The following is a 23,230-nucleotide window of genomic DNA, read 5'->3' on the forward strand; positions in this document are numbered from 1 at the left end:
CAGCAGGTTCTTCCTGGATCCCAATTCAAAAGAACACGTCAGTCCCAGTCTAGAGCCTGGTGACAGGGTATCCTAGAATATCATCAGAGGAAGACAGCCTTCGAGGCTGGTGGACAGGGACTTTACCAAGTGCTCCTGACCACTGACAATGCTGCAAAATTAAAAGATGCTAGAGACCCCTAAATGTAATTTATGAGGAAGATAAGTACCTGACATCTTTTCCTTTACTCTGGTATTGGCCAGCAAAAATAATACCTTCATCTGTATCTCCTAGTACAGTTGCTAAAGGGGTGGTAACCTCTTTTATTTTGGGCTAAGAAAAAAATCTGTGTCCCTAACTTTTCACAAGCAGAATGGTATTTCATTGGTCAACTCCCTTGAATTTACTTTGTTGAGTTAAAAAGGACCTATCACTGGGGAGCCTGGGTGGCTCATCTGGTTGAGCATCTGACTTTTTAAGATTTTTAAAAATGTATGTATTTGACAAAGAGATAGTCACTGGAGGCCTCAACGAACAGAAGTCTAGGACCAGATGGCTTCACAGGTGAATTCTACCAAACATTAGAAGGCGAGTTAATACTTACTCTTCTCAAACTATTCCAAAAAATAGAAGAGGAAGGAAAACTTCCAATTTCATTCTATGAGGCCAGCACTACCCTGATACTAAAACCAAAGACACCACAAATAAAGAGAACTACAGGTCAATATCTCTGATGAACGGAGATACAAAAATCCTCAACAAAAATACTAGCAAACTGAATCCAACAATACATTAAAAAAATCATTTACCACCATCAAGTGGGATTTATTTCTGGGACACAAGGAGGGTTCAATATTTGCAAATCAATCAACATGATACATCACATCAATAAGAGAAAGGATAAAAATGATATTATCATTTTGATAAATAAAGAAAAAGCATTTGACGAAGTACAACACCCATTCATGATAAAAACCTTCAACAAAGCAGGTGTAGAGGGAACATACCTCAACATAATAAAGACCTTTATGAAAAACCCACAGCCAACATCATACTCAGTGGGGAAAAACTGAGGGCTTTTTCCATAAGGCGAAGAAAAGACAAGAATGGCCACTCTCACCACTTCTATTCAATATAGTCCTAGCCACAGCAATCAGGCAACAAAAAGGAATAAAAGGCATGCAAATTGGTAAGGGAAAAGGAAAACTTTCACTATTTGTAGATAACATACGATATATAGAAAACCCTAAAGACTCCACCCAAAACCACTAGAACTGATAAATGAATTCAGTAGTTGTAGGATACAAAATCAATGTACAGAAATCTGTTGCATTTCTATACACTAATAATGAAACAGCAGAAAGAGAAATGAAGAAAATAATCCCATTTACAGTTGCACCAAATATAATAAAATACCTAAGAATAAACTTAACCAAGGAGGTGAAAGACCTGTACTCTGAAAACTCTAAAACACTGACTAAAGAAATTTAAAAAATGCAAAGATAGGGGTGCCTGGGTGGCTCAGTTGGTTAAGCATCTGCCTTGGCTCAGGTCATGATCCCAGGGTCCTGGAAGTGAGCCCTGCGCATTGGGCTCCCTGGCCAATGGGGGAGTCTGCTTATCACTCTCCCTCTGCCATTCCCCCCAGCTGGTGCTCTCTCCCTAGCTCTCTCTCAAATAAATAAATAAAATCTTAAAAAGAAAAAAAAAAAAAAGATATTCCATGGTCATGGATTGGAAGAATATTGTTAAAATGTCTATACTACCCAAAGCAATCTACACATTTAATGCAACCCCTATCAAAATACCAACAGCATTTTGCACAGCATTAGGACAAACAACCCTAAAATTAGCATGGAATGACAAAAGACCTTGAATAGTCAGAGCAATCTTGAAAAACAAACCAAAACAAAACTGGAGGTACACAATTCCAGACTTCAAGTTATATTACAAAACTGTAGTAATTAAAGCAGTATGGTAGTGGCACAAAAACAGAACAGAAAGCCCAGAAAAAACCCACAATTATATGGTCAATTAATCTCTGACAAAGCAAGAGACAATATGCAATAGGAAAAAGTCTCTTCAACAAAGGGTGCTGGGAAAGCCGGACAGCTACATGCAAAAGAATGAAACTGGACCACTTTCTTACACCATACCAAAAATAAACTCAAAATGGATGTAACACCCAAAACTGTTAAGTCCTAGAGGAGAGCACAGGCAGTAACTTCTCTGACATTGGCAGTAGCAACATTTTTTTAAAATATGTCTTCCAAGGTAAGGGAAATAGAAACAAAATAAACTATTGGGATTACATCAAAGTAAAAAGCTTCTGCACAGCAAAGGAAATAGTCAACAAAACTAAAAGGCAACATCCTGAATAGGAGAAGATATTTGCAAATGACATGCTCAATACAGGGTTAGTATCCAAAATATGTATGCAACTTAGACACTTGAACACTCCAAAAAAACAAATAATCCAATTAAGAAATAGGCAGAAGACATGACAGACATTTCTCCAAGGGAAAATACACAGATGGCCAAAAGGCACATGAAAAGATGCCTAATCAACATTAGTTATCATGAGGGAAATGCAAATCAAAATTAAAATGAGATAACACCTCATGGCTAAACTCAACAAGAAACAACAAATGTTGGTGAGCATGTGGAGAAAAAAGGAACGTTCCTGCACTGTTGGTAGGAATGCAGACTGGTGTAGCCACTGTGGGAAATAGTATGGAGGGTCCTCAAAAAATGAAAAATAGAACTACCCTATGAACCAGTAATCGCACTACTATTTAACCCCCAAAATACAAAAATACTTATTCAAAGGGATACATGTGCCCTTATGTTTATCGCAGTATGATTTACAATAGCCAAATTATGGAAGCAGCCCAAGTGTCCATCAATTGATGAATGGATAAAGAAGATATGGTGATATATAAAGATATATATATACAATGGAATATTATTTGGCCATAAAAAAGAATGAAATCTTGCCATTTACAGCAACATGGAGGTAGAGCACAATGCTAAGTGAAATATGTCAGTCAGAGAAAGACAAATACCATATGATTTCACTCATATGTGGAATTTAAGAAACGAAACAAACAAGCAAAGACTAAAAACAAAAAAGAGAGAGAGACAAACCAAGCAACAGACTCTTAACTATGGAGAACAAACTAATGGTTACAAGAGGGGAGATGGGTGAAATAGGTGTACATTTATGATGAGCACTGAGTACTGTATAGAATCGGTCAATCACTATATTGTACATCTGATACTACCATAACATTGTTTGTTTATAGGAATAAAGATTAAAAACTTCATAAAAAAGATAAATTACTTACAGTGCTTTGTTTTCAAGTTTAATATTCACTGAGTATGTGGAAAGTTGATTTTATATTTGAGAAGAACCTGAAAAATTAATTTCTTATACCTTTAAAAAAAAATGTCAGTAGCTTCATTAGCCCTTTCAGAGTAGCTCAGAGGTTCTGGGGAATTAATTAAATGACAGTTTTTTTTTTTTTTTTTTTTAGTGGATTTAGTAGTCTGTCATGATCCTGAATAAAGTAAGCTAAAATAATGCACACAAAAATTTAAGGGTAAGTGAAATCTAAGGGTTGAATGCTTTTAATTCTAAAGTCTAATTAATTGGAAATGATAGTAAAATTTTTAAAAGCTTTCAATGCTTCATGACTCTTTAAGCATTGAAATTTTATGCAAAAGGTTCTAATTTTATTAAGAAAGAAATCCTAATTTTTCTCTGTTAAATATTTATCTGAGAAAGGAAACCTAAATCTGAAAAATTAAAAAAAGCTATAAGAAATCAGATTCTTAAATTCAGTGAATTAATTCACAAATTATTCATGAAAAAAAAAAGTGGGTAGAGGAAATGAATAAGCGTTTTTCCAAAGAGGACATACAGATGGCCAACAGACATATGAAGATGCTCAACATCACTAATTCTCAGGGAAATGCAAATCAAAACCACAGCGAGAGATCACCTCACACTAGTCAGAATGGCTATCAAAACAAGAAATACAAGTGTTGATAAGGACGTAGAAAGAAAGAGAACCCTTGTGAACTACTAGTGAGAATGTAAACTGACGCAATCACTGTGAAAAACAGTATAGAGATTCCTCAAAAAATTAAAAATAGAAATACCATGATCCAGTAATTCCATTACTGGGTATTTACCAGAGAAAATGAAAACACTGATTTTTTAAAAGATATATGCACTCCTAGGTTTATTGCAGCCTTATTTACAATAGCCAAGATATGGAAGGAAACCAAGTGTCCATGGAGAGATGAATGTATAGGGAAGTGGTATATATACAATGGAGTATTACTCAATTATAAAAAAGAATGAGATCTGGCCATTTGTTACAATGTGGATGGACCTAGAGGGTATTATGTTAAGTGAAATACATCGGACAGAGAAAGACAAACACTATATAATTTCATTTACATGTATTATCTAAAACACAAAACAAATGAAAAAAAAAAAGCAGAAACAGAAGAACTAGTGGTTAGCAGAGGGGTGGAAATGGGGGGATGGGTGAAATAGGTAAAGAGAATTAAGAGGTATAAACTTCCAGTTATAAAATAAATAAATCCTGGAGATAAAAAGTACAGCATAGGGAATATAGTCAATAACATTCATTGTAAAAACATTGTATAATGACAGTGACTACATATATCATGGGGGAGCACTAAGTAATGTACAAAATTGTCAAATCACTACTTTGTACACTTCAAGCTAATACAACATTGTGTACCAATTATATTTCAATAATAAATGCTAAAAAAGAGTATTTCTGCAAATTGTAAACCACATTTTTAACAGTATATCACTTGGGAAAGGAAGAATAAAAAAGACAAATCTTAATTCCTAAGTAAAAATAAAGTATCTGTCAACTCCAAAGTGGGGGAGGGAGATCTAACTGATATATATAAATACATCTTTTATATATATATATATAAAATTATAGGAAGGAAACAAATTTTTTTTAAATTTTTTATTGTTATGTTAACCACCATACATCATTAGTTTTAGATGTAGTGTTCCATGATTCATTGTTTGTGCATAACACCCAGTGCTCCATGCAGAATGTGCCCTCTTTAATACCCATCACCAGGCTAACCCATCCTCCCACCCCCCTCCCCTCTAGAACCCTCAGTTTGTTTTTCAGAGTCCATCGTCTCTCATCGTCTCCCCCTCCGATTCCCCCCCTTCATTGGAAGGAAACAAATTCTTAAACACAGTGAATTAATTCATGAATTATTATGAGTTCTATGAATTATTCCACAGTTAAGCTCATTTAGCTTATTCTATGCTTTATATAAAATTATTGCTTTTTCTCCATAGCACCACAGTGACATGTATTACAATTAAAATTTTCAGATTGTTACTCTCCAAAAGCACTCTACAATTTTAATTCTCACTGATCCATTTCCCCATGTCTACATCAACACTGGATATTGCTAGTGGTTTTGAGTTTATAATTGGCATTAAAAACTGAAATGGCATTGCATTATTTATCCTTAAAATTTGCACTTGTCAAATAACTTTACATATATTTATTGCCTATTTATATTTTTCTGTGAGCTATTTTTGGCCTTTGACCATTTTTCTTTAAAATTACTGAAATTTTTTTATTGATTCTTAAAAATTACTCAACCCAATTCACTCTTCAGTGGCAAAGTAGAATAATTCTACCTACTTCTCAAGATTGTTATAGGAATTACGTAAAATAATACATGAGAAATCCACAGCTCTGTGCATCTCTCATCCTAAGTTCTTAGTAAACGGCATTATTTGACCTTAAGGATTTGTGTATCCAAATAAAAGTATATTAATGAAGTTGTTCCCAGCCATGTTTATGTCCCTTCCAACTTTCTAAGTTTGTGAAAGTTAACCAGAACATACACGTGACCTACACTAAAATGTTTTTATCTTTTTTTTTTTAATATTTTATTTATTTTTTGACAGAGAGGACAACGAGAGAGGGAACACAAGCAGGTGGAGTGGAAGAGGGAGAAGCAGGCTTCCCGCGGAGCAGGAAGCCCGATGTGGGGCTCAATCCCAGGACCCTGGGATCATGACCTGAGCCGAAGGCAGATGCTTAACAACTGAGCCACCCAGGTGCCCCCAAAATGTTTTTATCTTATAAGTTAGCTTTTCTACTGTGGTAGGTTTTCTATGGGAAAAAAGTTATTTCACAAATCATCTACCACCACCACCTCAAATAATTCAAATAATAATTTTCTCACATAACAAAACATTTGACAAAATTTCATTCTCTGTGCTACAGTAATTTTATTATGACTCTTCTAACTCCTCAATCTCGTTATTTTTTTTTAAGATTTTATTTATTTGACAGAGAGAGATAATGAGAACAGGAACACAAGTAGGAGAGGGAGAAGCAGACTCCCTGCTGAGCACGGACCCTGGACCCAGGACCCTGGGATCATGACCTGAGCTGTAGGCAGACACTTAACGACTGAGCCACCCAGGTGCCCCATCCTCAATCTCTTTAGATAGTGACTTTACTAAAGGGTTTTGCTTTTTGTTCTTTGGTTCCCTTATAGAGTATAAGGAAGATGTAGGTGTGTTTAGAAGGTGGGTGGGTAGTCAGAGATGCAGTATAAAAAAGACTGATGAAACTGTCAGAACTGATAATAATGAAAATATTACCTGTTGAGCTCGAGTAACCATCTCCTTGTAGATACTATCCAGGCTGACATTTGATAAAGTGGTTAATGCTGATACAATTGTTTCTGCTTGTGCTTTGTCAAATCCTGTAGACAGCAAATACATATTTATGTTTTTTTAAAAATGCATATCCTTATCAACATAAACAGCTAAAATAACTTTCCTCATCAAATTTTTCACTTAAAAAAGGGTTACAATTAAAATTTTCAGATTGTTACTCTTCAAAAGCACTCTTCAATTTTAATTCCCACTGATCCATTTCCCCATGTCTACATCAACACTGGATATTGCTAGTGGTTTTGAGTTTATGATTGGCATTAAAAACTGAAATGGCATTGCATTATTTATCCTTAAAATTTGCACTTCAGTCAAGTAACTTTACATATATTTATTGCCTATTTATATTTTTCTGTGAGCTATTTTTGGCCTTTGACCATTTTTCTTTAAAATTACTGAAATTTTTTTATTGATTCATATGAACTCTTTGTATATTAAAGCAATAGGTTCATTGTCATGTATGTTCCTAACATTTTTAACTTTGTAAATGATACCCTTTGATATACATTTTTAAGTATTTCAGTAGTCCCATCTGTCAGTCTTTACTCTTCTGCTTTTGAGTTTTAGGTCTTGCTTCCTCAATCTAAAAGTCTTAAAATATTCTATATTCTACTATTTTTAATAGCTTTTCTCTCTCTTTTTTTTTTTAATTTTATTTGAGAGAGAGAGACACAGCGAGAGAGGGAACACAAGTGGGGGAGAGGGAGAAGCAGGCTTTCCACTGAGCAGGGAGCCCAATGTGGGGCTCAATCCCAGGACCCTGGGATTATGACCTGAGCCAAGGGCAGACGCTTAATGACTGAGCCACCCAGGCGCCCTCTCATTTTTTTTTTCTTACATTTGACTTTTAGTCAATCTGTAATTTATTTTTCAGTCAGAGTATCTGTTTTTTCAAACAGCTAGTGATGTATCCTATCAATTTATTAAATAGCCCTTCCTTTCCCTAATTTGTAATGCCTTTTTTATTGTTCGCTAAAACTGTCTATATCTATCTGAATACCATTCTATTAATCAACTTTTCTATTCCTGTACTATCACATAATTTAACTTACTGTTTTGATACCTGGTAATCTTTTGTTTGTTCTTTTTCTTTTTTGCTATTCTTAAATGTCCTTGCACTTCCATGTGAACTTTAGTATCAGCCTAGAAACTCGTTTTTCTTTTCTACATAATTGAAATCATACTACACATGTAATTTTATGTTTTTTTTCCACTTAATCTGAGTATTTCTCAGATCAGTAAATATTCCTCAACACCATTTTTATGACTGTAGAATATTCCACTGTATGGATGGCACTTGTATTTAAAGTGACTCTTAATTGTTCATAATAATGATATTGTCTTCACTAGGTAATTTACTGTGACTGTTAATATTCTTTCAAGAGGTACCCATTTCTCACCATGAGTTTCCAAATCCTGAACCAGTGCATGGGTATCAAATGTTAATTTCCTTTGTTCTAAAGGAGTTATGTCCACTCGCCTCATATCATATCCTTCCTTGGTTGTGGTGGTGAAGAAGTCTGAAAAAGGAAGACAGGTTTTTTCCTTGTAGTAACCAACACAAGTGTGACACTTTAGCTTCTAAGGCATTACTCCTATCTATTTACCACACAGTTCCAGCTCCTAGGAATTCTATAATTTCAAGGAAGAAAACGGATTCTTCTGAGCGGCCCACTCTTTTATCTGAAAAGTTTCTAACATTATTCTATACATGGCAAACATTGAATAAATGTTTCCTTTCCTTCTTTCGGATATATTTTATTTGTTAAGAGTCAGTCAAAAGTTGTAATATACATCAAAAGCTTTGGATATCACTGCCACGTCTCTCATTACTGGAAGAGTGGAAACCACCCAACTCTCCTAGGGGCTCAGAAGTTTTTCATAGAGCTATGGTAATTATTTATACCTACATCCCCATATAAAGTAGCTTTTTGAACGCCCACTCTCTTACATATCCATTTTATTTCCATCATAGTTCTCAGCTCTAATCTGTAATTGTCTGGTTTGTCTCTCTGAACCAGAATGTAAGCTCCATGGCACTTTGGGTTTTTCATCACTGTACTTTCAGTACCTAGAAAGGTGCTTGGCAGATAACTGGGTCACAATATTTTACTGTTGAATCAATCGATGTATTTGATTTTAAATCCTGGGTTATTTACTACTGTCAACACAAAAGCCCTAGCAAATTTCTCATTTTTGCAATAAATTGTCCCATTTCAATAAATTCCCAATTTTTAACCCAGACACAGTCTGGTCCTTTTCCATATATTACTGATGAATTTCATTAAAAGATTTCATTCTTTTTCAGAATTCTGTCTATATACAACTTCATTACTATTATTATGTACTAAGTAAAATAACAGCTAATTAGTGTAACTATTAATTGAACACTAGGTACTATCCTAGATATTTTTTTATAGAAGATTTTATTTATTTGAAAGAGAGAGAGAACAAGTGAGCATGAACAGTGGGAGGAGCAGAGGGAGAAGCAGACTCCCCACTGAAGAGGGAGCCTGACACGGGGCTTGATCCCAGGACCCCAGAATCATGACCTGAGCTGAAGGCAGATGCTTAACAGACTGAGCCGTCCAGGCACCCCATATACCAGATATTTTACATACTATGAACACAAGGTGATATTATCTACATTTTTAGAAAAGAAAACTGAACCTAGAAAAGATAAAGCATTTTACCTAAAGTTACAGAGTCATTGGTAGAATCAGAATTGAGACTCAAGTCTTCTGACTCCAAAGCTCATGCTCTTTCTGTCACCCTATGCTGTCTTTTTTTTTTCCTAATCGCTTAAGTTATCTAGGTACTTAAAAGACATAGCTGCAACCTCAGGTATTACGTTTCTGCTAGGTAGTGTAGGGAAAATGTCATTCTTTCCTATGTATCTTTTCAGCCAACAAATACTTGCCAGGCCTGGGGGATGATGTGCAAAACCAGACATAACTGATGTCTTTGCTGACTTTGTGGACTAGTAGGCAGGAAAGAGATGTTTAAAAACAGTATCTAAATATAAACTCTAAATTCAATGATGAAAAAGTAATGCGTGCACACACACATTAGCGCAGTGGTCAGCAATCTTTTTGGCTCTGAGTGCCATCTAGAAGAGTTAAGCAATGTGCCTTTGTGTCCTTTATATCAATTCATTCAAATACTCAGATAAATTCTGTTTACAGGTAATAGGAATCAGATGTAAAGATGGATCAATTTTGCACACATGCGCGTGCGTGCACACACACATTAGCGCAGTGGTCAGCAATCTTTTTGGCTCTGAGTGCCATCTAGAAGAGTTAAGCAATGTGCCTTTGTGTGTCAATATTAAACCTAAGGAAGAGAAAAGAAAATATCAGAGGAAAAAGAGGGGCAGATTTCAGTAATATTTCCAATAACAATTGCATTAGGAATGATTAGTACCCACAGTTACCCATCCTTTATTAGAAGTTTAGTATTTTATTTGGGGTTTACTGTGTGGAAGGGGAGTAATATTTATATAACACGATACTGCTTTCACACCTATTATTTATCCTTAAAAATTCTCATGTTATGGATGAGAAAAACAGGTTCAGAAATGCTAAGTAACTGCCTGAGATCTTATGGTCCCAGAGCTAGGCAGATTAGTGCACAATTCTTCTTCCTTTCACAAAGGGAAGCTTCCCACTGATATGGGAGAGAGACCAAATAAATACCTACCACTGCTGCAAATCTCTGCCGGGTGCAGCTGCAATCTAATGACCCACTGTGCTCAATTTGGCCCTCCGCTCTCAAGGACTCTTAATTCTTTAATTCTCTTAATAATTTAAGAAAGTTCCCCGTTTCTTTGCCTGCTCATATTTATCCTTCAGTGTTCAGTTCAAATGTCTCCTCCACCATAAGGCCTGCCCAGACTCCTTTAGGTCAGGTTTTTTCTTGTTAGGGTTTTTCACAGGATCCTAGAACATTATTTTGCCGCACCTCACAATTTACACATTTATATGATTGTTAACTGCTTATCTTTCCCACCAGGACAGGGGTCAGGTCAGGTCAGCAAACCACAGCCTGCAGGCCACCACCACCTATTTTTCTAAACAGCTTTATTGCAACACCGCCATGCTCATTCACTTATGAATGAAAAACATGAGAATTTAAAAAACAGTATCTAAATATAAACTCTAAGTTCAAATGATAAAAAAGAAATAGCCAGTCCTTTTTACACCTATGGGTGCTTTCATGCTACCAAGACAAGAAGAGTTATCAGTGACCATATGGCTCACAATGGCTACAATATAACCTGGCTCGTTACAGAAAAACTGACGACCACTGTGTAAGATGGTAAGGTCCCTGTGAGCAGGAACCATACCTGTTCTTGCTCATCATGGAATCCCCAATGCCTAATACAATTCTGGGTGCTCAGCAGACATTTGCTGATTGACAGGAACTGTGTTAGGTATTGTGGGTACAATGAAGATCAAGGCTGTGGTTTTAACTCATGTGCTATCAAGATATATCCATAAGGGAATACAGAGGAGAAATATTTGGTCCTCGATGAGAATAAAGGGTTAAAAAATGGCTATTTGAATGAAATCTTACCCTTTGCAGCAATGTGGATGGAACTAGAGGGTATTATGCTAAGTGAAATAAGTCAATCAGAGAAAGACAATTATCGTATGATTTCACTCATATGGAATTTAAGAAACAAAACAGAGAATGATGGGGAAGGGAAGGAAAAATAAATTAAGATGAAATCAGAGAGGGAGACAAACCATAAGAGACTCTCAGGAAACAAACGGAGGGTTCCTGGAGGGGAGGAGGGTGGGGGGATGGGGTAACTGGGTGATGGGCATTAAGGAGGACACATGATGTAATGAACACTGGGTATTATATGCAACTGATGAATCACTGAACTCTACCTCTGAACTACTAATACACCATATGTTAATTAATTGAATTTAAATAAAGTTTCTAAAAATGGCTATTTGGAAAAGATACTAGTTACAGTAAATTTTAAAGAGGAGTTAGCCAGGCAGGAGGAACAGGATGAGCAAAATTCACAAAGACATGAGCTGCCTTTGCTATTTCTACCTTGGGCTCTATTTACTGTGGGGATGAGAAGAAACAAGAATAGAGAAGGATCTGTGGAATATTCATTCCTTAGGTGTACTCAAATAGTTATGTAATCTTTGACTAAGTCTTCACAATCCTAAGAAGTAGGTGTTTATACCCTCCCTTGCAGTAGGACTTTAGAGAGCACTCTTCTTTGGAGGGAATAAGGAAATGGAAAAGCTTTGATATCCACAGTAGGGCTTCACAAGACTTCAACTCATAAGCACTTTATTTTTTCCTCATAAGCACTTTTAAGAATAAGTCTTTGCAAGCATATTAATAGGTAGAGGAGATGAAGTAACAAGAATCACTGTTCTTAGCTCAGGGTGGGATAACAGGTCATTAATACCTTAGAAGTTCCCAGAACTTATATAATTGTACAAAACCCCAAACCCTTCCTTTCATACCTATCTTGTAGTTTTCTTAAAGTGAGAAACAAACTCCATTTAAAGACTTAACGAGCATCACGAAGCTGTTAAACTGTGTATCTTGGATTAGCACTCTGACTTACCTTGAACCAAGCTGCCTCTTTGCCAGGAAAGGCCAGATTTTACTTTCGATAATACATGTAAAATGCTCTCATTAAATCTAAGCTACAAGTTTTATATTAACTTACTGCTAACTTCAGAGTTGCAATACTTTAGTGACATAGCTGGTTACTAATATATATTTCTATATGCTGATCTGTTGGCAGGCACTTTGCTAGCTCCATCAGAATTACCAGAATTAATAAGTAACACAGAGATCCCTGGTCTCCACCCCTGAAGACTGACTCAGTAGTTCTGGAGTAGGGCTTAAAACTACATATTTTTAGAAAGTATCCCCAGGGTTTCTATTCTGCTAAATTTGGGAAGCAGTAATGAACTAGGAATCCAGCACTCTTAAAACTTAGACAAATTGCATCACCTTCCCATGCCTTCTATTATTTATCTTTAAAAAGGATATTGGACTAAATAACTGAGATCCTTCCATAGGTCGAGGTCAAGGTTTTTAAGTTCCTTCATTACTGACATTATTAGGCAAGTTTAAACTACACAGTAAGCATTCAATTACTATTTGTTCAGTGATGAGAGACACAATCATATTAGTTGTAAGGGGCCACTTAAGATTTCTCCAAGAAAGTCAGATTCAAGTAGGGTAACTCAACAAATATGTTAAGACAACACTGCTTACTTATTAAGTATTTTCTAGTACTTCAAAGTTCATTCTCCAAAATTGTTTAATATTGTTTACATATTCAAATGAAAACACATTATCTCTCAAAATTTACAACGATTAGATGGAAAATGGGGTGATTTCCTAGGGTTCAAAAAATGCTATCTCCTTTTTGTAAAGTCCATCATAATGTATAAGTATACCCAAGACCTAAATATGTAACCAAATACCTGGTGACAGACACTGGGAGCTCAACAGCAGTCTTACAGATGGGCGATCTACAACTGCAATCTTACTGTGTGCGTGAAATGAAGCAATTAGCAGAATGGCACAAAGTACAGTGGGCACTGGGTGGCCATTTCACATGGCACTGAAGATTTGAGTTGAACAGAGAATGATAAGATTAGTACGAAGTGCCTATTCTGTAGACAACCTTACAGAGTTTTTAAAAAGGGTGAGAGGAGATGGAGTCTGGAATCATCTTTCAGCATCAAGTCTGACGTCTTTCAGGACACAATGCTAACAGGGGTGCCACCAAGTTCAACACTTGCAGGTTCCAGCATTCACGTTTTGTTTTGCTTTGAATGGCTACTATGTGATTGCAGAGTACTAGAAATTACAGCGAAAATAAAGCCGGCCTGACCTGAAATGTATGCTGTGGTCTTCCAAAAACGTGGGCTCGAGACAGCACTCAAATAGCAGCCTAAGTTTGAACAGGCCACGAGAGAAACCAGAACTCTCAGAACACAGATTGCTCCCGACATACCTCCCAGAGGGCGAGGAGTGCCAGCCTCATTAGACAGTAAGAAGGAAACAAGGCCTGAGAAAGCAGCCGGCGCGGGGGGCGGGGCACACTCTAGAGATGGAACCAGGTGGAACCCCAGGCTCTCAGAGGAGAAGGCGGTGCTCTACTGGGTCCTCGCCCCCGCGCAACCTGGCGAGACCAGCGGCGGGGTCGTCTGCACCAGGCGGGGCTGGGAGGGGCGTGGCAGTGTCGCCTCGCGCGCGACCGAGCAGGCAAGAACCACCGGCAGTCTCCCCAGATAGCACTCAGGCTTCGGTGACAAGCTGCCTCATCTCACCTCTTCGCAGGGCCGGCGAAAAATCCCCGCAGAGGCTCGAAACCCGGTGGCTCCCATGGCCCTCAGACCGCAGCAGCCGCCAAACACAACGACTCCACATTTCCTGTTTTCGGGCTGGCGGGAGGAGGCGAAAGGCTGGCTGAATCACGCTCAGGCTTTCGGGCAAGGTAGTTCTGGCACTGCGAGGATGCTGGGAAGTGTAGTTTTCCGCCTGCCGCAAAAGCACACCGCCAGCGCAGACTCCATCCGCGGTCCGGCAAAGTCGGGCCTCTTCACAGACGGACCCACAGCTCACGAGCATGGTTCACAGCGGCTTCGCTCCTCCCACCTTCCCTTCCCAACCGGCGCAGGACGTTACCGCCCTAAGAAAGCGGGACCGTGTCTGAGACCTTCCAGTGCCCGTTCCCTAGCAATGAGGTACAGCGCAACAGCAGAGGTTTCCCGGAAAAGCCAGCAGCCATTACGCGCGTGGGTGGGAGACGGAGTCACAGCCTACCGCCGGGCAACCTGGAACCTGAAATCCTGGTCAGCTGAGCATTCCGGGGGATCGCGCAGAAACCTGGGAAGTGTAGTCCAACGAGGCCCTTATTCGTGCGGCTTCATGGCCTACTGCTTCGCCCTCTTGTGTAGAGGAGGACGAACTTCAGTTGGTTTAGTCCCCGTCTGGAGGGAAACAATTTCTGTTTCCAGAGTGGACCTGATTTTCACCACTTATCCCTCTGAGACCTGTTACTTCAGACTTTGTTCCACACAGTAAAAATGCTGAAAATAACAGTACACAGTAGTTGTGGGGTTCAAGTATGCTAATATATTCTTAGTAAATTCTAAAGTGGTCACAGTCGTTAGGTTTTAGAGGCTTAATTATTCTCATAAAGGATGTATCGCTTCTCGGCCTTTTGGCTGAGATCAAGTGTATTCTCATAAAGGATGTAAACAGTTACCCCTGGATTTTCCTACCTATTTGTTTTCAAAGCTTTGTAAGCATCAGCTGCATAACAAGACCATTCTAAGCACTGAGGCCCATTAAAGGAACAACACTTGATTCCTGTCGGCAAGGGCTTTAACAGGCAATTTATGGAGAGGAAGTATAAGGCTATTAAAAAACTGGAGGAAAAAAAGGAATAGTTTAAACTCACCAGGAAAATGAAAAAAGCAAACATAAAGATATACCAGTTTTACCTATTAAAGTTAAAAAAAATTATCGATGCCAGCAAATATGCAATTAGATAGGGTCACTCACACTGCTGGCAGGAGTGTAAGTTAGTACAATACATTTGGAAAGCAATTTAATAATATATATGAAATTATAAGAAGCAAATAGAGGTTCACTTCTAAAAATCTATCCTAAGAAAAAGTAGTCGTATCTGTAGCTAAGATTTTTAAAAATTATAACCCATGGAATGTTATTTATAATAGTAAAAAATTAGAAATAATCTAAATATTCAATGTGATTCAGCAACTTGCACAAATGTCCCAAGTTGGAATACTATACAATCGTATAGTTGGAACTGTTATTCAAATGGGAATATTATACAATCATGGAATATTATATAATCATTAATATGATATAGTCATTATTTAAAAAAAATTCTTTACATATACACACATATATTAAAGTAATGATATATACGTATGTGTATGTATATCCAATATGATTGTAATTCTGTCAAATGATATGATGATCATTGTTCTGGAGGAGCTCACAGACTACTGGAAGATATAGACCAGTAAGTGGGACCACGATATTTTTAATTACCTTAAGTAATGATTATGGAAAAAAGTGTACCTCACTTCACACTTACTGGTTATTATTTACATCACTGTTAAACTCTGCAACAGAAATAAAGTGTTGATTAGTCAAGTGACCAAAGCAGGGCTAATCGTATTCTCTTTCATGGAACTCCTGTAGCGACCCATGTCCCTGCCTTGCCCTTGTATTTCTTATTTGTATCCTCCATGATGGTGGAGACACATCTGTCACTGTTTTCTCCAACACCTGGCATAATGCCTGGCCCCTAATGAGCCTTCGGTAAATATGTGTTGAATGAATCAATAAATGTTCGAAATATAGTTTGGTGAGGAGACCTGATAGCCTGGGGCATCAAAGTCATTTGGAAGATTGGGCAGAATTGGGGGAGATAATACTGAAAACAAGAATAAAAAGACTAAGGAATTGGGTTTATACAATAGATTCTCAGGAGATTTTGAATGTTTTTAAGCCCAAACTGATAAAAGCCAGTTTGAGTACCTTTCCAGGAAACACTATTTGCCATTCGCTAGTACAGGCTTGTGAATCATTGCTCCTCCCAATGTCTGATGAGGTGGCCTGGCCATGAGAAGTGCTCTCTCTCTGAAAGCAGCCTGGTTTATCCGCACCTCAGAGGCCAATAGCTTAGCAGGGAAGTGGGTCCTAGCTTTTTCATTGTGAAGGGCCACTTTTATTATGTTTTTGCTCTTATAAGCCCCAAATTTAAACATATCTTACACTCTTTACCGACCACATATATGAAGCCATTACTTATTTTCCTATTTTTGAGTATTTTAAGACATAGATAACTACCATTTAGCGAGCAGGAGATATGCAGTGCTGATCCAACACCAAGCGGATAACGTCCTGAAGGCAAAAACACTAGCCAGTTTCTTTGGTGGTTTTCAGTTTCATCTCCAGTGATGGCACAATTTCCTCAGGCACTGTGAAATTCCAGGTCCCTCATGAGGACCCCAGTACTGTTTCTTCTGAGGCCCAGAGGTCTGGGAACCCAGGTTGGACATAATTGCAAGAGATGGCCAGTGGCCTTCCAGCTCTGTGAATGTAACTCTGGTGACTTCAAGGAGAGAAGATGCAGCCTGGACCACTCCCCACATTGGTCCTTTTCTCTCAGAATAGGTGATATGAAGGAACCCTAATGTATTTTTTAAAGCAGGTGAATGAGGCTTTGGGAGACAGATGGGACCCAATGGGATCCTTTTCCTTCCTTAGTTTACTTTGAGTTTTTGACACTAGAGGGGGTATGTGGACAGAACAGAAGACCATCTTTTGCCCTTATTTCTGCAACTAATTTTATAGTTTTCGTATAATCTTTGAGTCAGAGGAGCCCATTGTCACAAAAGTTTTGTGCTAGTTTATGTTGTTTTTTTTTTTTTTTAAGATTTATTTATTTCTTTGAGAGAGAGAGAGCACAGGGAAGGGCAGAGGGAGAAGGAGAGAGAAACTTTAGCAGACTCTTCACTGAGCTCAGAGCTTGATGCAGGGCTTGATCATGACACTTAATTGACTGTGCCACCCAGGGGCCCTTGTGCTATTTTATGTTAATATCACACTTTTCATGGCTTGAAAGTGACCACAAGCCCCCTATCCCCCACAGATCTGAGACCTTCTTTTCCTGATTGTACTAGGGAGTTGGCAATGACAACCAATGACAAGTTTGCTGATTATAGTAAATCCAGAAAAAGATTAAAAGGAAAGAAAAAACAAAAGAACTGTTAAAACATTATTATATTTTGCAATGTGACATCATACCTGACAGTGTCTCTCACTGGTTATTCATTTATTCCTTCAACTAATCCTTATTGAGTACTATTTATGGTGTCAGGCACATTGCTAAGCCATGAGGATCCAGACATAAGACCCAGTGCTGCCCTCAGATTGCTATCAGTCTAACTGTAATCAATACTATGATGAAGGAGAAAGGTGCCAAGGAGAAAAGTCCCTCACACCAAGGGAAGGTGTAAGAGAGGCTTATACTACCCAAAGTCAGGAGCCCTGGAAAGTCTTTCATTTGCAAGGATGAGTAAAAAAGTAATTTGGTTAAGTGGTTTTGGTGGATGGGGGTAGGGGGTGTGCAAAAGGCAACAGTGCTTGCAAAAGTCAGGAAGGATGTGTGAGAGAGTCTGGTTCATTTGAGAGAATGGCTGGAGCAATGGGTTGAGGACAGAGGAATTCTGAAGGTGAGGTTGGAAAAGGTAGGGCTGGGCCTCAAGCTCTCTTTGACTCCTTCTGTGGGTAAAGGGGAATTGCTGAAGGGTGTTAGCCTGGGGAGTGGCATTAGAAAGAAAGGGTCTTGGCCTGTTCTTTGCTCAGTCCCCTTATCTGGACTTTAGGAGTCTGGGCCATGTATTTCACCCAGGTCTCCTGTCCTAGATACTGACCTGGAGGATCTTTGAGAGCCCCTCTTTCCTGGCCAGAGATAATCCCTTGCCTGGCAGAGTCCATAGCTCTAGCCTCAAGGTGCCTGATCAGAGAAACCTGCCTTGAAGTACAGTTGGCTGCCTTGGATCTCAAAGGGACCTGCCTGGGAAATAGGATTTTGGGGTCTCCTCGTCTTCAGGGCCCAGTGTCTGCCCTGGGGTATAGGAGAGCTGGCAAATCTCGTCAAAGCCTCCTGTGGCCCGTGTCCTCCCCTCCCTAACCACAGAGTGGGACATTCTTCCCCAAAGAACTCCTGATACATAGGAGTTGCTTTATCTCTTCATGTGAGCTCATTCCTATACATCAGTACATTTGAGCTCCTTAGCAACTCCAATTGAGTGAGGTAGTGGTGCTCCTATTTCACAGATGGGAAAACTGAGGTTCAGAAGGCTGAAGTGAGCTGTGTCCCAGGTCACAGAGCAAGTAAGTGGTGGAGCTCAGAACTGAGCATAATGTATACGGTGCAGAGAAGTCACACTGTCACTCACCCCTCCACCGTTGGTGTCCATTGGGCACGGGGCACAAATTGTGAGATCATGGCTGCTATTAGGGACACATGACCTCTCCTCCTCCAAGGGGCTATTTTGCATCTTTGATCATTTGTTCAAGAAAACAAAATCTCTGGTGGCAACCAGGTTTCATGTTCATGACAACTCCCTTGGACTACTGCTCAGAACAAAGCATTTTCTGAGGCGTTGTAGGGAAGAACATCCACTGTTGACTGGCGATGTCTCCTATGGGTGCAGGAGAGGAAAGGGGCTGCACGGATGCCGTTTCTAGTACATCAAGATCCTGCGCCAGTCGTGACATTTCCGACAACACCCACCTCCACCCCCAACACCCACTGTGCTCACTTGCTCTTATTCCTCCCCTTCCCAGCAGGAACTAGTCTTGGAGCAGGTAATGGGTGCAAGGCACCTGGCATATATTATTGCCAGGCCTCACAACAATCCTGCAAGGTAGGGAGAGATAAGAACAAGGTTTAGAGAGGTTCAGTGACTCGTTCAAGGGCATGCGAGGAGTAAGTTAGAATGTGAACCCTGAACCAAAAGGCAAGCCTTGCATTTTTGTGGTGGGCTGTGAGTACCTTCCTATTTGCTGTTTGCTTAAAGCCTCACAGCAGGCCTGGGAGGTAGTTCTCTGGGTATGCAGCTGAGGGAGGCGGAGACCCACCGGAGAGGAGCCGGCTGTGGAGTGGGGGAGCCCTGACTCCACACTCGGGTTCAGGCCTTCACCTGCTGGTCCGCCAGCTCCTGAGAGGAACCCTGGTCTCCACACAGCCTTTGCGCAGAGCTGATCTACAACACCGTGGGAAGACTGGGGGCCCTTGATTAATTTTTACCCCATCATCCTTACCCTGTTTCCAGCTCTTACCATCAAGAAGGTCTTTCTTTTACTGGTGGCTCCTTCTTCTGTAACTTAGCCTCTTTCCTTTAAAAAAAAATTTTTTTTGAGGTGAGAGTCACATAGCATAAAATTAAGCATTTTAAAGTGCACAATTCAGTAGCATTTAGTACATTTGCAATGTTTTACAACCACCACCCTATCTAGTTCCAAAATGTTTCCGTCACTGCAATGTAAACCCATTACACAGTAAGCAGGTTCTCCCCACTGCCTGCTCCCCCAGCCCTTAGCTACCGTCAGTCTGCAGTCTGTTTCCGTGGATTCATCTGTTTTGGGTATTTCCTATAAAATCAATCAGATTTTACAATATGCAACCTTTTGTGTTTGGCTTCTTTCATTTAGCATAATGTTTCAGAGGTTCATCCATGCTGTAGCAGATCAGTACATCATTCCTTTTTATGGCTGGATAATATTTTTTGGAGGTACATACCACAATTATCTATTCATCCACTGGCAGACATTTGGGCTGTTTCTACTTCGTGACTATTAGGAAGAGTGCTTCTATGAATGTGTGTGTACATGTGCTTGAGTATCTATTTTCAATCCTTTGGCATAGACCTCGGAGTGGAACTGCAGGGTCATATGGTAATTCTGTTCAGCTTTTTGAGGGAAGACCCATTTCTTCTTGAAGTGGATGGGAAATTCCTTGTCAAAGGGATAGACATCTGCTTTCGGAAGACCCAGAGATGAAATGCGGTATCTACAGATGAACAGAACAGGTGTGGCTAGATATGAGAGGATGTGACGTGGTGGAGGAACTGTAATTCTCCAAAGTGCTATCAGCTGGAGGGGATGTGTGTGAGGTGAGGTGTGAAAAGTAGCCTGGGGTGGAAAGCCTCAGGGGGTGGGAGTCTCCTGAAGAGGGCACATCACCTGGAGGTGGTGCTCCTTCTTCTCATGCCCAAGGGATGCTTGTGACACTGCTCAGCTCCAGGCAGCTGCAGAAAGCCCAGCAGGATCGTGACCCTCTTTAAATTTGAGCATTTTATGGATATTTGCATTGCCATATTAGGAATTATGGCCATAAATGAACCATAAAGATACTGTTACAATGATTCCATCAGCACTTAAGGCATGAGCTTAGAACTACTACAGAAAGAGAGACTGAGAATTCTCAAAACCTCAACACTAACAGGTGGCCACTGAAGGCAGGTCTGTGTGGCACATGGGCTGTGTGGGCCTAGGAAAGGATCATAATGCAGAATCAGGATGACAAATGAGGACCTGCTGGACAGGAAGAGGGCAGAAATATTTCTTTAGATCTCCCTGGCTAAGGATCAGTTGGTTTCACCATTTCTTTTTTTTTTTTTTTTAAAGGTTTTATTTATTTATTTGACAGAGAGAGACACAGCGAGAGAGGGAACACAAGCAGGGGGAGTGGGAGAGGGAGAAGCAGGCTTCCCACGGAGCAGGGAGCCCGATGCGGGGCTCGATCCCAGGACCCTGGGATCATGACCTGAGCCGAAGGCAGACGCTTAACGACTGAGCCACCCAGGCGCCCCGGTTTCACCATTTCTGAAGATACCTTCCCATCCCAGTGTGGTGGTTATAATTGGTTCCATGTATACTTATGCTTTAAAAATCTGCATAGTAATTTCTATATGTTTTATTCGATGGGTTAGGTTTGTTTATCCTCAACCTTCTGTGGCCATGATTCAGGTTCCAAACCTTGTATCATGCAGATAAGATTCTGATGTCCAGAATGGGCAGACCCGTTATGTAGTTTACAGATACAAACTGTGATCCAAATACAGGTTTTCTTTCTGCATTCAAGGCCTTGATCAAAACACTATTTATGTTGCCACCTTGGTCAAATGGGTGCCGAGATGTCGGTATGATTTCTGACAAGACGGCTACCTCTTAAGTTGATGGGCACGTGCGAAGGGTCTGGCTCTCCTAGTTTAAGTTACCCAGACACTTGCCTTGGCCCACACTTCACCACAGCAGCACAGCACAAAAGGTAAGTATCAGATATTATGTCCTTTCGGAGTGGCTGGCGTGCTCACATCTGGATCTGAAATCTGAAGCCGGTGGCCCCGGAACATAAGCAGTTTCTTTACAGAAAGTTCCAACGAGGAGGAGAAAATCTTGGAACCGATCTTGCCTTTGCCTACAAAATGATCAAACTGTAATTATCACATTTAAGGGGTAATTGTTCCAATTGTGCCAGAATGGGATGCTCCAGCCCTTTCTTCAGCTGACACAAATAGAACTGCTATGAAGATGGAATGGTACTTCCAGAACAGCTTGCTTTGAGCTTGTTCTTTTTATAGTGACGCTCGGGTCAGGGAGAGGTGCTGTGTGGGCAAGCCCAATCGAGTCTGCTGGGGTGTCGGCCTTTGAAGCTCCCTCTCCCTAGCCAGGCTCTCTGATACCCCCCTGCAGCCACAGACCCAGACCCCAGAGTAGCACCCACACTGACTTAAAGCACTAGGATTTGCACCATTCTTGTCAGATGCTAGGACTTGGCCAAGAGGCCTAATAGTTCTCAGATCTGCCGGAGGGCAGATGAAGTGGGGGGTCTTTTCTGAGTTGCTTTCATATGGGGCAGGATGAGGACAATAGCACTTCAATAATAGGGACCCCAGGAGATGAAGAGAGGAAAAAAGGAAGGATAATATCACATGCTGAGCAACTGCTATGTTCTAGGCTCCGTGCAGGGCACTTTCTCATATGTCATTTTAATTAGGTAGCAAAATCTCAGGTTGCTGAAGCACAGAAATGTCAGGGGCACAGTGTTTGTGAGTCAGCCGGGTGAGCAGTCCTTTTTTGGGAGTGCTGAGGTCTTGAACTCCTGTCTTTGGCGTTCTGTCTCTGGAGAAAGGAGTAAGTAGCAGGAGCTGAAGCAGACACCAATCCTGCAAACTACTTGTGAGCAACTGGGGTGAGCTTAGATAAAGTGGTGGTGGGGTTGGGAGAGCACACGAGAGCACAGAAGTTCACTTTCTCTTCCTAGTTGTAGATCACCATGGGAAACGGGCAGGGGCAGGGGAATGGTGAGAAATGGAGTAGGAGGAAGACCCTGAAGGACCTTGTATGTTACACAGAGAAGTCTCAACTTTCTCGTAGGGCACTGGAAGGATATTGCTAGGTTTTAAAAATATGATTTCATTTGGACTTGGAATCTCACGTTGGTTGTCCAGTTGAGTGGGTAAAGTAAGATTTAGAGTAAGAGGGTGGTGGACACCATGCTACATGCTGGGAAGACATTATCTTTGTCAGGAATTTTCTGGTTCTTAGTGGTAGAAACTCACATTGAGAGCCAGCCATGTGCTGGTTACACATGTGTTTTCCTCTACCCACACAGGGCAGAATGGGTCCATGTGCAGCCTGGAACAGCTGGAACAGGGGCTCAAACATGACCAGGCCTCTTGCCATCTCTTATTTTTACTCCCTAATGCCTGCCAGCTCTGCAAGGTAGAGTCATGGTTATGATGATGGGCTCTGGAGCCAGTTGACCTTAGGCTTTGTTACTTGCTAACTGTGTGATATTGAGCAAGTCACTTAAACCTTGCTTTGCCTCAGTTTCCTCATTCATCAATGAGGATAATCATATTATT

The 23,230-nt window shown here is 40.1% G+C and overlaps 1 protein-coding gene across 3 annotated transcripts in view; it reads right to left on the reverse strand.

Moving 5' to 3' along the window:
- CCDC90B (coiled-coil domain containing 90B) overlaps positions 1-14,607 on the reverse strand; it is a 41,291-nt gene extending 26,684 nt beyond the window's left edge. For 2 of the 3 annotated variants that reach the window (XM_032393498.1, XM_032393499.1), the window contains exons 1-3: positions 14,078-14,607; positions 8,153-8,272; positions 6,678-6,781 (exon numbers count right to left, since the gene is read on the reverse strand). In XM_032393498.1, the coding sequence (XP_032249389.1) occupies positions 6,678-6,781; positions 8,153-8,272; positions 14,078-14,378 (525 nt within the window). In that variant the 5' untranslated portion in view covers positions 14,379-14,607. The remainder of the gene's footprint in view (positions 1-6,677; positions 6,782-8,152; positions 8,273-14,077) is intronic. The other variant, XM_032393500.1, reaches the window with a different exon arrangement.
- Positions 14,608-23,230: the final 8,623 nt, after the last annotated feature.

This window comes from Phoca vitulina, unplaced genomic scaffold (assembly GCF_004348235.1).
Source record: "Phoca vitulina isolate PV1807 unplaced genomic scaffold, GSC_HSeal_1.0 scaffold74, whole genome shotgun sequence".
In the NCBI taxonomy this organism is placed as follows: domain Eukaryota; kingdom Metazoa; phylum Chordata; class Mammalia; order Carnivora; family Phocidae; genus Phoca; species Phoca vitulina.